Source organism: Geotrypetes seraphini, chromosome 11 (genome assembly GCF_902459505.1).
Source record: "Geotrypetes seraphini chromosome 11, aGeoSer1.1, whole genome shotgun sequence".
Lineage (NCBI taxonomy): Eukaryota > Metazoa > Chordata > Amphibia > Gymnophiona > Dermophiidae > Geotrypetes > Geotrypetes seraphini.
Genome location: NC_047094.1, coordinates 11855001 through 11868439, shown reverse-complemented (window position 1 = coordinate 11868439; position 13439 = coordinate 11855001). Strand labels below are relative to the sequence as shown.

At 43.0% G+C, this 13439-nt stretch overlaps 1 protein-coding gene across 2 annotated transcripts in view; it reads right to left on the bottom strand.

Annotated features, from left to right (window-relative positions):
- SMURF1 (SMAD specific E3 ubiquitin protein ligase 1) overlaps positions 1-13439 on the bottom strand; it is a 131442-nt gene that overhangs the window by 72534 nt on the left and 45469 nt on the right. For both annotated transcript variants that reach the window (XM_033963567.1, XM_033963566.1), the window contains exons 2-4: positions 12987-13025; positions 8118-8226; positions 1407-1540 (exon numbers count right to left, since the gene is read on the bottom strand). In XM_033963567.1, the coding sequence (XP_033819458.1) occupies positions 1407-1540; positions 8118-8226; positions 12987-13025 (282 nt within the window). The remainder of the gene's footprint in view (positions 1-1406; positions 1541-8117; positions 8227-12986; positions 13026-13439) is intronic.

Genomic DNA, 13439 nt, shown 5'->3' with positions numbered 1-13439 from the left:
TAACTATACCATTGCCTCAAATAACCTCAAGTTCAACAGAACTTAACTGTCAAGTCAGTACCAAGACATTTTTAGCTTTCTACGATTCCCGATCAGCCTACCAAAAAGCAGAGAGAGGCCAGCCAATTCCATAGCTGCAAAAACAAGGATAATAAGAACATACTGGGGTAGATCGAAGGTCCATTATGTCCAGTACCCTGTTTTCACAAAGGCCAATCCAAGTCAAGGTCTTTTGGCAAGATCCCAAAAGAGTTCAACAAGTATGCTGCTTATCCTAGAATTAAACAGTGGATTTTCCCAAGTCCATCTTAATAATGACTTATGGACTATTCTTATAAGAACTTGTCCAAACCTTTTTTAAATCCTGCTGTTTTTATCACATTTTCTGGCAACAAATTCCAGCATTTAATTACATGTTGAATGAAGAAATATTTTCTCCAATTTGTTAGTAGCTTCACTGCATGCCCCCCATCTAGCCATTCCTCTCCACTCAGTATTTTATAAACCTTTATCATATCTCCACTCATTTTTAAGATGGCATATATGTGCATTTTCTATCATCTACGTATAGATGTTCCCAGGGGTGGAACTGACACTTATACGCCTTGGAGAAGTGATCTGGTCGTTACAGCAGCTGTCCTGGCACCCTGAGATTGAGAGTTCAATTCCAACTGCACCTGTTTGTGACTCTGGACAAGTCATTTAACACTTCATTGCCCCAGGTACAAAATAAGTACCCGTCTAAAATATATAAACTACTCTGATTATGTAAACCACACAGAGAAACTGTGGTATGCAAGTCCCATCAACTTTACCCTGTTTCCTTTGGAAGGAAGGACAAGTAATAGCATTAGAATAATAATATAAGTGTCAAAAATATACTGGAATTCACTGATTACACAAAAGGTCTCTACAAAAACACCAATAAGTTGCAGGTGAATGCCTTTTTATTAGGCTCATTTCAGCAGGTCAGTGAAAAAGTGCCATTTGATGCAGGGAACATCACTCAAAACTAGTCTCCTAAAAAGGTTTCTTATACGTTACTCAGTAATCTTATTTCTAGGTATCCAACATGTTAACTTAACTACTTGATAAAAGCTCCAAAATACATACAAAAATACTTTTTAAAAGCACTCAAAAAAGATCAGGAACTCTCAAAAGAAAGATTAACACCAACGATAAAGACAATTGACTAGGCAGTGGTGCTCACAGTTGACAGCTTACAATGTTTGGAATTTTTACAGCTCGGGCTAAATATTAATTTACATAATTCAAAGGAATAAGCCAAAAAGTACTTCATGTACTGTAAAGTAAAGAAATATGCAAAATGGAAAAACAAGAGACAAACTTGCACTGAATTTCATAGATTTCACCACAGCTGAACATAAACGGCAAACTCTTCTTACATCCAGTGTCTTTCAGCCTACTGACAGCATTGGAGAGGAGTCGCACACACCCCAGGAAGCCAGCCCCCTGTTTTTTGTGTATCTTCTTATGGTTCCATATACTAATGGTGATAGAATCTGTTTTGCCAACATACCTAAAAATTGCAAATGAAAAGGGGAAAAAATATAATTTTTTGTGGTATATCATTTCCTTCTCTGAGACACACAAAAATCCTTCAAACTAGTAAGGTAAAATGTAGTCATACCTGTGAATTTCCTTTTCCCAAGTCCTGCCAAACCAGTCTGAACAAATACACTTCTCCCCCGGTATTCGGGGGGAGATAAAGGCAGAGCCGGACCGTGAATTGAGAAAAACCGCAAATATCTTCTCGTCCGGCTCTGACCCACCCCCGCCTCCCTCCCGCCTTCCCCCTGGCATCACCTGGTGGTCTAGCAGGCTTTCGGGGCAGGAGCGATCTTCCTACGCTCCTGCCCCGTGCAGATCGCCAATAGGAAATGACTGCCGAGAGTTCCCGCAGTCTCTTGAGACTTCGACGGGAGCTCACAGCAGCCATTTCTTATTGACGATCTACACGGGGCAGGAGCGTAGGAAGATCGCTCCTGTCCCGAAAGCCCGCTAGACCACCAGGTAAGGCCGTAATGCCGGGAGAAAGGCTGGAGAGAGGCGGGAGAATGCTAAACTATAGGGGGGTCCCCCCCCAAAAAAAAATCATGAATATGTGAAATCGCGAGTGTCGAAACCGTGAATGGGGAGGGGGGAAGTGTAGTAGCAAGGGGACAACCCATTTGCCCAGATGAATGTGGCAAGGACAAGAAAGGTGAAATTTAGTCATACCTGTTAATTTTGTTTCCTTGAGCCCTGCCATACCAGCTTGGGTAAATGAGTTGTGGCCCTTTCCTACTACCTGTTCAGACTTGTATGGCAAAGATGATAAAGAAGTCATATTTAAAATCATGTCTGTGTCAATCCAGTGTCTCAGCAGCCATAACATGCAGAGTCATGCAGAAAACCAGGGCCAAATGTCCAGGCTGGCAGGGTCTGGGGTTGCTACAGAGGAAGCCAGCAAAGACCCTGACAGAGAAAGTCTTGGTTACTGTTCAGCAGTTAATGCCCATCCAAACCTGGAATGCACATCCTACTGACATCTTGAAGAAACCACAATCTGTGGCCTTGACCAAGAACTGACACGTCAATGGCTGGGCTAAGAGGTGGATTTCTAAACTAGAACCCCCTTCTGGTAGTTGAATAAAGGCTCATGGTGCCTTTGCCCAAGAAAGGTAAGGTTCCAATTGAGCTGGAAGATGAAAGGAAGATGGTACATCTAGGCCAGAATGATCAGACTGCAAACAACCATGTTAATGCTGCAGTATCAAAAAGGTCACATAGGTCTATAGATCACAGTATCCATTCAGTTGTGATTATAGCCATAACAGTGCAGAACATTACCTGAAATAAAGAATGCCATGAATATCAAAACAGTACAATACTAAAATTCATGTTCCATTACCTATATAAAAATGCTTAGATTTTTCAAAAACTATGATGCACAAGGACCTGGTTACATTCATATTCTTAAGTAACACCTTGTAACAGTTAGGTTTTCAGACTTCAATTAATTTTTTTGAAGGTTATGACCCTCAACTTTGGAATACCCTATCAGCTCTTAGAGAAGAAGCTAATCTCGAACGTTTCAAAAGCCTACTCAAGAGTCATTTATTTAAAGAAGCTTTTAACATTTGATTTAAATGTTACAATATCCTTTTTAACTCTCTTTGAGAATTAAGCAGCAACGAGCCCTTTCTTTTTGGGTTTTTTTCCTTATTTGTCTTTTGTTCCTATCCAAATTGTATTTCTAACCCTATTTCCTTTTGTCTCCCGTCTGTCTGTCTCATTTATCCCTTTTTAATATGCCAATTATTAGTTGATGTTTCTTTGTAATTGTTTTCTTTTTGAAAGTATTAGTGGTATTGTTAATGGCATTTTTATTATGTTAAGAACATAGGAACATAAGAAGCACCATCTCCAGATCAGACCTTCAGTCTATCAAGTCCAGTGATCAGCACACGCGGAGGCCCAGCCAGGTGTACACCTGGCGTAATTTTTAGTCACCCATATCCCTCTATGCCTCTCGTAAGGAGATGTGCATCTAGTTTGCTTTTATATCCTAGGACGGTCGCTTACACTATAACCTCCTCTGGGAGAGCATTCCAAGTGTCAACCATTCTTTGTGTGAAGCAGAACTTCCATTTGTCCAAGACTTGTCCCCCTTTAGCTTCATTCCGTGTCCTCTTGTTCGTGTCAAATTGGACATTGTAAATAATTTTTTTTTCCTGCTCTATTTTGTCAATTCATTTCAGTATTTTGAAGGTCTTGATCATATCCTTTCACAGTCTCCTTTTCTCAAGGGAGAACAATCCCAGTCTCTTAAGTCGTTCCTTGTATTCCAGTTTCTCCATACCTTTTACTAGCTTTATTGCTCGTCTCTGCACTCTCTCCAGCAGTTTTATATCCTTCTTTAGGTTGGGAAACCAATGTTGGACACAGTATTCCAAGTGTGGTCTGACCATTGCTCTATAAAGCGGCATTATAACCCTCTCCGATCTACTCGCGATTCCCTTCTTTATCATGCCTAATATTCTATTTGCTTTCTTTGCCGCCACCGTGCATTGTGCCGACAGTTTCAGGGTCCTATCTATCAGTATGCCCAGGTCCTTTTCTTGTTCGCTCTTACCCAGAGTTGCTCCTGACATTCTATACTCGTATTCCTTGTTCTTTCTGCCTAAATGCATTACTTTGCACTTTTCCACATTAAACTTCATCTGCCATTTCTCTGCCCATTTCTCTAACTGACACAAGTCGCTCTGGAGTTCCTCGCTATCTTTCTGCGATCTGATTGCCCGGCATAGCTTTGTGTCGCCTGCAAACTTGATGATCTCACTGGATGTTCCTTCCTCTAGGTCACTGATGAAAATATTAAATAAGATTGGCCCAAGTACCGAGCCCTGGGGTACACCGCTAGTCACTTCTCCCAATGTGAGAAATTCCCATTTATGCCCACTCTCTGCTTTCTGTTCTCCAGCCATTTGCCTATCCATCTTTGTATATCCCCCTCTATTCCATGGCTTTGTAGTTTCCTGAGAAGTCTTTCATGTGGAACCTTGTCGAACGCTTTCTGGAAGTCCAAGAATATTATGTCCACTGGTTCTCCAATATCAATTTGTTTGTTCACAATCTCAAAAAATTGAAGTAAATTCGTCAAACATGATTTCCCTTTCCTGAAACCATGTTGTCTAGCTCTCATCAGGTCGTGTGTATCCAAGTGCCGGACTATGCTATCCTTAATCAGTGCTTCAACCATCTTTCCAGGAACAGACATAAGACTCACAGGTCTGTATTTGCCCAGTTCTCCTCTTGATCCTTTTTTGAAAATTGGCGTGATATTCGCTATCTTCCAGTCATCCGATATCTGTCCAGTTCTAATTGACAGGTTGGCAAGGTTTTGCAGTACCGTATTTTCACGTAGATAACGCGCACCCGTGTAAAACGCGCACACGGGTATAGCGCGCGGAAAACACAAATCTATGTACAAAAATTTTTATATACCGCGCACACCCGTATACAGCGCATGCTGCCCGACTCTCCCGTCGCCGCCCGACTCTCCTTTCGCCACCCCGACTCTCCTCTCCCCCTTGAAGTCCTGTCCCCACCCTGAAAACCTGATCCCCCCCCCGATGTCCGATTCACCCCAACGCAGGACCGCTTGCACCCCCACTCCGAAGGACCGCTCGCACGCACTCCCATCCTCTTGCCCCAGCCAACCGCGGCACCCCCGACATGATCGGGGCAAGAGGGAGCTCAAGCCCTCTTGCCCCAGCCAACCGCGGCACCCCCGACACGATCGGGGCAAGAGGGAGCTCAAGCCCTCTTGCCCCCCCGACACGATCGCGGCAAAAGGGAGCCCAAGCCCTCTTGCCCCGTCGATTCCCCAACTCCCCGACAATATCGGGCCAGGAGGGAGCCCAAACCCTCCTGGCCACGGCGACCCCCTACCCCCACCCCGCACTACATTACGGGCAGGAGGGATCCCAGGCCCTCCTGCCCTCGACGCAAACCCCCCCTCCCCCCAACGACCGTCCCCCCCAAGAACCTCCGACCGCCCCCACAGCCGACCAGCGACCCCCCCTGGCCGACCCCCACGACACCCCCACCCGCCTTCCCCGTACCTTTGTGTAGTTGGCCGGACAGACGGGAGACAAACCCACCTGTCCGGCAGGCAGCCAACGATGGAATGAGGCCGGATTGGCCCATCCGTTCCAAAGCTCCGCCTACTGGTGGGGCCTAAGGCGCCTGGGCCAATCAGAATAGGCCCGGGAGCCTTAGGTCCCTCCTGGGGGCGGGGCCTGAGGCACATGGGCCCAACCCGACCATGTGCCCAAGGCCCCGCCCCCAGGAGGGACCTAAGGCTCCCGGGCCTATTCTGATTGGCTCAGGCGCCTTAGGCCCCACCAGTAGGCGGAGCTTTGGGACGGATGGGCCAATCCGGCCTCATTCCGTCGTTGGCTGCCTGCCGGACAGGCGGGTTTGGCTCCCGTCTGTCCGGCCAACTACATAAAGGTACGGGGAAGGGGGGTGGGGGTGTCGTGGGGGTCGGCCAGGGGGGTCGCGGGTCGGCTGGAGGGGCGGTCGGAGGTTCTTGGGGCAGGGCGGTCGTTGGGGGGAGGGGGGTATGCGTCGAGGGCAGGAGGGCCTGGGATCCCTCCTGCCCGTAATGTAGTGCAGGGTGGGGGTCGCCGTGGCCAGGAGGGTTTGGGCTCCCTCCTGGCCCGATATTGTCGGGGAGTTGGGGAGTCGGCGGGGCAAGAGGGCTTGGGCTCCCTTTTGCCCCGATCGTATCGGGGGGGGGGCAAGAGGGCTTGAGCTCCCTCTTGCTCCGATCGTGTCGGGGGTGCCGCGGTTGGCTGGGGCAAGAGGGCTTGAGCTCCCTCTTGCCCCGATCGTGTCAGGGGTGCCGCGGTTGGCTGGGGAAAGAGGACGGGAGTGCGTGCGAGTGGTCCTTCAGGGTGGGGGTGCGGGTGGGAGTGCGTGCGAGCGGTCCTTCGGGGTGGGGGTGCAAGTGGTCCTGCGGGGGGGTGGGGTGAATCGGACGTCGGGGGGGAACTATGTAAAAAAAATTTTGTGCAACGCACTCACGCGTATACCGCGCAAGGTTATGCACAGTTTGTAAAAACACGTATAACGCGCGCATTATATGCGTGAAAATACGGTAGTTCTCCGATTTCAACCTTCAGTTCTTTTAAGACTCTCAAGTGAATTCCATCCGGTCCTGGGGATTTGTCACTTTTAAGTTTGTCGATCTGGTAGTATATTTGGTCCAAGTCCACTTCTACTGTGGTGAGGCTGTCTTCTATTACTCCTTTAAACACTTCCACTGCTTCTGGCATTGTTGCGGTGTCCTCCTTCGTAAAGACAGACGCAAAGAAGGAATTTAGTCTGTCTGCAATTTGTTTGTCTTCCTTGATGTACCCTTTTCTTCCCTGGTCATCCAGCGGTCCCACCGCCTCTTTTGCGGGTTTTTTCCCTTTTACGTATCTAAAGAAGGGTTTGAAGTTTTTGGCCTCTTGCGCTATTTTCTCCTCATAGTCCTTTTTGGCATCCCTCACCGCATTGTGACATTTCTTCTGATCATCTTTATGTTTGTTCCAAGCTTTGGTTGTTTTCCTGCGTTTCCATTTTTTAAAAGCGTCCTTCTTTTCTTTTATGGCTTCCTTCACCTGTCTAGTAAGCCAGTAATAGCATTTTTCAGTAGGGACCATGCCTGATCTACCGTTTTAACTTTGTCCACCTTATTTTTGAGCCGTTGTTTCACCATGGCTCTCATGCTATTGTATTTACCCTTTTTAAAGTTTAAGGTCGTGGTTAAGGTTTTGGTACGTTTCCCTTTCCCAATATCAAGTTTAAAGTTGATCATGCTCTTTTTTATATATATATAATATATATTATATATTATATATATATATATTGTAAACTCGCTTAGAAATTAGATAAGCGATTAAATCAAATTTTAATAAAACCTTGAACTTTGAAACCTTATGTACTGAGTCCTTGGATACCTTTTATAACAGTTTTGAAGAGTGGTATTCTGGGAACTTTGCCCCTGAATCCTTAACTTTCCAGTTAGTTGTATGATGGATAAAAATTATTCCAAGATGTTATGTAATCATAGAACTTGAAGCCTGAATTTAAAAGTTTTACATGCTTATCTATAAATGGGCAAATATCAGACTAGAACTATAAAACACAATTCCCATGGATTCCAAGACCAAATTGTTTTCAACAAGTCTTACAGTTTGCCACAATATATTATTCTTTTAATCCAGTGTCATTCTGTCTGCCCAAGAACCTACTGCAGTACAGGCAAACTCAAAAAATTAAGGGGTGAGAGGCATTTGCAGCTGCTCCATTCTGGGGGCCCTTTCCAAAATTGTTTGAAGATCCTTAATCAGAACTACTGCTAAATTTTAGATCTTTTCATCTGAGGCATTAAAAATATAGTCAAAAACAGAGCATGCCCTTTCATGTGCATACAAGCATAGCATGACATTTATAAATCATGATAAAAGCAAATGCATCAAATATCTAAAATTTAAAGAATATTGAGCACACTAGTTCTACTATAACAAATGTTCCACATAATATATCAAAGAACTTACAGGTCATAATGTTGATTCCACTTTGGGTCTAATGTATTTTTCACGGTGTCAGTTGAATGACATTGACCAGACCCATCCACTACTATTTTTGCAAATGGATCAGGTAATCCTGTAAAAAGAAAAAAAAGAAAATTAGTACTTACAGAATATCGTAAACATATTTTTGCATTATTTCCAACACATCTCTCAGCCTGTTTGCTTTTTTTCCCCTACATTTGCGCATACACACACACACACAAAAAAAACCCCTAACAATTATGTTAAAAGGGTATTCTTATTTTGACATTATATGGCAGAGAACCAGATACAAAATTGATACAATTGTTTGACATGTATCTATCAAATCCTGAAAATGACCGCGATTCTAAGACTGAAGTCACCCCAAACAGCATTATTCTAATGCTACTTTAGGGAGGGACATTCCATCTAACATTCTGCTATGAATAACAATTGTGAAACACTAACGGCCTCTTTTACAAAGCCGCACTAAGTGGCTGCGCTAACAGCCCCAAAGCCCATAGATTTAAAGGGCTTCGGGGCTGTTGCCACGTGGCTTTGTAAAAGAGGCCATAAGGGCTAGATGCACTAAAGATACCAAATGGATCGCTGTTGGCCAGTTCTAAAGTAGCGATCGATGCATTATCAAGTTTGCATGCAAATGTGATCGATCAATGCGTAGAGTCCCAACAGCAGTGACAGGGGAAGCAGCCTCTTGTCACTGCTGTTAGGGCTTTTATTTTTTAATTGAAATTTTACAAATACAAAAGTATAAGAACAAAACAAAACAATAAGCTGCAGATACCAAAATATACATAATAATATGCAAAATATAGTATAGTTAATATACAAAGTAAAGTTAATTGGGATTTACACGAGTCCTTACATATTCATCAAGAGGGGTCCAAATTTTTGTGAATCTGGCTATGTTATTTTGTTTGAATGTTATTATTTCCTCATACTTTCTGATGACACAAAGGTGATTCCACCATTCGTAAAAATTAAGCTTCGAATTGTCTTTCCAATTGGAAACAATATGATGGATAGCTAAGGCAATCATGAAATCAAATATTTTTTTATATAACTGTGGTATTGATATATCTGGATTAGAGGAACGCAATATGATTGATTTATATGACATGGGCAACTCATTAATATTCATGTTTAAAATTGAGCAGATTTTGGACTAATGTCTGACCAGTAAACTTGTAAGTTAGGGCATTCTTATAAGAGGTGTATTAGAGTCTCAGGTTGCTGTTGGCATGACCAACAGAGCTCTGAAGTCACATGTGCCATTTTAGCAGGGGTCCAGTAAGCTTTATGCATAATGAAAAATGTAGACTGGCATATGGATGCAGACACAGTAGGTCTAGATGAGAATGCCCAGAAGGATTTCCTATTACTCTTGGATTTTCATTTAGATCTGTTGCTCACATATTATCGAAGAAAATATATTTTTCTCCCTCACACTCTCTTAAGATTTTATATAGTTTTGATGCTCTTGTTTCCTGATAAAGGGTCTATAGTCTTTGAGAAATTAGTTAGACCAGAGTCCTTATACTTAGATAATAAAGACTTAAGTGGATCTAAGATCCTCTGCTATAAATTGGTATCTATATTGTGATAATCTAGAACAGGGGTGTCAAACTCAATCACATTAAGGGGCCGAAATCCAAAACACAGGCTAAGTCACGGGCCAGACCCCACCCAATCTCCGCCCCAGACCACTAATTATAACACCATTTATTCCATTCATTTTTCATACGTACACATACAATATAATCTTATTAACACATAATGGTAATGGTTAACCACAAAATTAAACTGCACAAAACACACTGTATGCTTCTCAACATTCATTCCTACCAGAACACAGATAACCCCTATGCAAATATGGGACCAAAACCTAAAAGTACTACTATATTAAAAAAAATCGCCCTACAATTCAAGATTCTGCATGCAGTACAACCCCCAGAGAAAAAGAAACAAATGTATTTCTTCCTGAGCAGTGCAAAAGATAGACAGCAGATTAAAATGCTTAAAATTGACACAATTTAAACACTACCTTTATTGGCTCCCTCCCTCCATGCTGAGTCTCCCTCCTACGGGTGTCTAACCTTCTGGCCGGCTCCAACCTGGCCGTTTTATGCGGCCCGCAGTCCGATGCCCCCCGGTGTCATCTTGTGGCCTGCTCCCTCCTCCTCACAGCCGTAGTGTGCACAGAGCCACATCTGAACCGGAAGCCTTCTCTCCGACATCGCAACGTCAGAGGAAATGCTTCTGGATGAGGTGTGGAACGCGCAAGGAGCCGCTGCACGCGGCTCCATGCACATTACGGATGTGAGGAAGAGGGAGCCAGCCACTAGGTAAAACTGGGGGCATTGGACCGCGGGCCACATAAAATGACCAAGTGGGCCGGATTTGGACCACAGGCCTTGAGTTTGACACCTGTGATCTAGAATATGTTCAACTTCACCTATAGAAATAGTCCCCCATTGCTGGTAAGATGTGAGAGGGGCCAAATATCTTTTGATTGACATAATTTTTCTTAATTTGGCCGGAATTTGGATATCAGTAGCACTGTTGAACCATAGAGGAACGTGCCTCCTTTCAAAGAGTTCTTCATTAATAGCTCTATGGAATGTAGAAATGCTAATGAAAGTGGCTTTAAGTAATCTTAAAGTGGCCTTAAAAGGATATTTGTCCATAAATGATAGCAAACATATAGGGATTGGAGATATTAAGATTTTTTTCTTTTTTTTTTTTTTAATTTCTTTATTCTTTTTCAAACTTACATCAAGTGCACAAAAAGAACAACATGAAATACTATCATATAACACTTGAACATCATACATTATATTCTTAATATGTAAATTAATTAAAAACCCTCCCCCCTCCCATCTTTCTATACAATCATTAAAACTATATTATTCCAAGACAGCCATCTAGGACTGTTCCAGTTATCAAAAGACCTGGAACCACATTAAACCTTGGGCCAATCTGAAATATAAATGGTATCTCTTAAAGTCTGGTAGATTTAGGCCTCCTCTTAATTTAAGTAATTTTAACTTATGACTTGCAATTCGTAGCGGTTTTGATCTCCAAATAAACTTACTAATTAGGCTGTCAACTTTTTTATATAGGAAAGATGAAAATGAAAATGGTACCATACTAAGAATGTAATTAATTTTGGGGGCTAAAACCATTTTAATGACCTCAACTCTACCCCACCAAGAAAGAAAGAGCGGAGATCAGGATTCCAGAGTAGATGTTATTAATTCTATAATAAAATTAGAATTCAAGGTTATAGGTTTATCTATTGTTGAACTGTACCATATTCCTAAATACTTAGGGCTCCTTTTATCAAGCCGTGCTAGCGGGGTTAGTGCGTCAGACATTTCATCACGCGCTAACCCCCGTGGCCAGCTAAAAAACTAACACCTGCTCAATGCAGGCATTAGTGGCTAGCGCAGCAGGCGGTTTAACGTGCGGTAAGAATAAATGGGATACCCATGTGGGATCCCTACGAGGGTCAAGATAAGGAAATTGGGTCATTAGGGCACAGACAGGGGGTGGGTAAGCAGAGAGGGCAGACTTGATGGGCTGTAGCCCTTTTCTGCCGTCATTTTCTATATTTCTATGGTATTACACGCGTTAAACCCCTACCGCAGCTTGATAAAAGGACCCCTTAATCTTTTCAGGTTCCCATTTAAAGGAAAATTGAGAGATATGATGCTTTAATACCTTTGGAGTTAAGGGCAAGAGTGATGATTTACTCCAGTTAATTTTATAGCCTGAAATTTTTGAGAACTCATTGATGCAATCTAACAAGTTCGGTATTGAATCTACAGTTCTTCTAATAGCAATAGCTAAAGGTTCAAGAGCTAAATTGAATAGTAGAGGAGAGAGAATACAGGAATACAGAGGGATGTGCCTAAGGCCCCACCCCTTGGGAGGGTCTTAGGCATCTGAACCAATCAGGGCCTTTGGCCCCTCCCATGCATCACATGATGCACCGGGGAGGGAAAGGCCCTTCATTTAGGACTGGAGGGCCCAAAGCAAGAGCCTCAGAGCGGGTTTCCTGCTTCCAACTTTTTAAAAAGATACAGGGCAGGTTCGGGATTGGGGAGGGCACCCATCTTGTCATTTTTGTTTGGGTTTGGGGGGCAGTGGCTTGGGGGTGCCTGGCTCAAGGATTTTCTATGTGACAGGAGGGAGTGGGCACCCTCCTGCCAATTTTTTCTCATGCAATGTTTGTCGGGGGTCATCGGGGAGGGCCGTAATCAGCGCTAGGGGACATTTTCTATTTATTTTTTTATTAATGGGACAGATATTTTGCATGTGTAACAAATGCAAAAATCTCCGTGCCATTGAAAAAAAAAAAAGAGAAACAAAAAACTAGGCTGACCTGTCTGTCAGTAACAGTTACAGATAGGTCTACCTACACCAGTTGTTTTTTCTGATCGCTAAATCCCCACTTTTATTTTTTAATAGCCATGTGACGTTAGTGCATTGATTGCTTGGCTGCTTTGCATGGGGCTTTAGCTAATTTGCATGGCCAGATTGGAAAATGGGCAATCGTGGGGGAAAACACACGGTGGGCCGTTTTGTGCATTGGGTCGGTAAAAGTGATCATCGCTAAAGCTGTGAAAACAGGTTTAGCAATCGCCAACTTTAGAGCATCTAGCCCAAGGCATTAATTTCCACAATTATCCACATCATAATCTTTTTCTTCATATTAAAGGAGCCATTAGCATATCAATGGATAATTCCATCTCCATTTCCATTGGTCTTACAGCTGAAATACTTATTTACCATATAAATGTAGTAGAAAGTGAACTGATTATGTCAGAAAATGTAGCATTTACTTACTAAAGAAATCTTTTTTTGCAAGGCTCTTGGCACATAACACTGAAAAACAAAAATCTGAATTAGAATTCTAAAATAAATGTTAATAAATAATGTCAGAAAATATTTTGATTCTGATTTATTTTGGTTTTTCAACTTATGGACCCTCTTAATAAATTTGTTAAGCATAACACGTAAATTAGCTTGTGCTGTTCATGCATAGCTGTGGTGGGTTGACACAAACATACTAATTCATGTAATAGGTGAACAGTGTACAAAAGAGAAGGTAATAGGCATGGACTATGGACTACTACACCCACACCATCTCTTTGCCATGCTGAACTCTCTGCTCAAAGTGCCTCCACATCCAACCCCCTCCCCAGGAACTCCGTTCAACAGGAAAATCTTTCTTATCTATACCCTTCTCTTCTGCCAACTCCAGACTGCGCCCTTTCTTTCTTGCTGTACCATACGCCT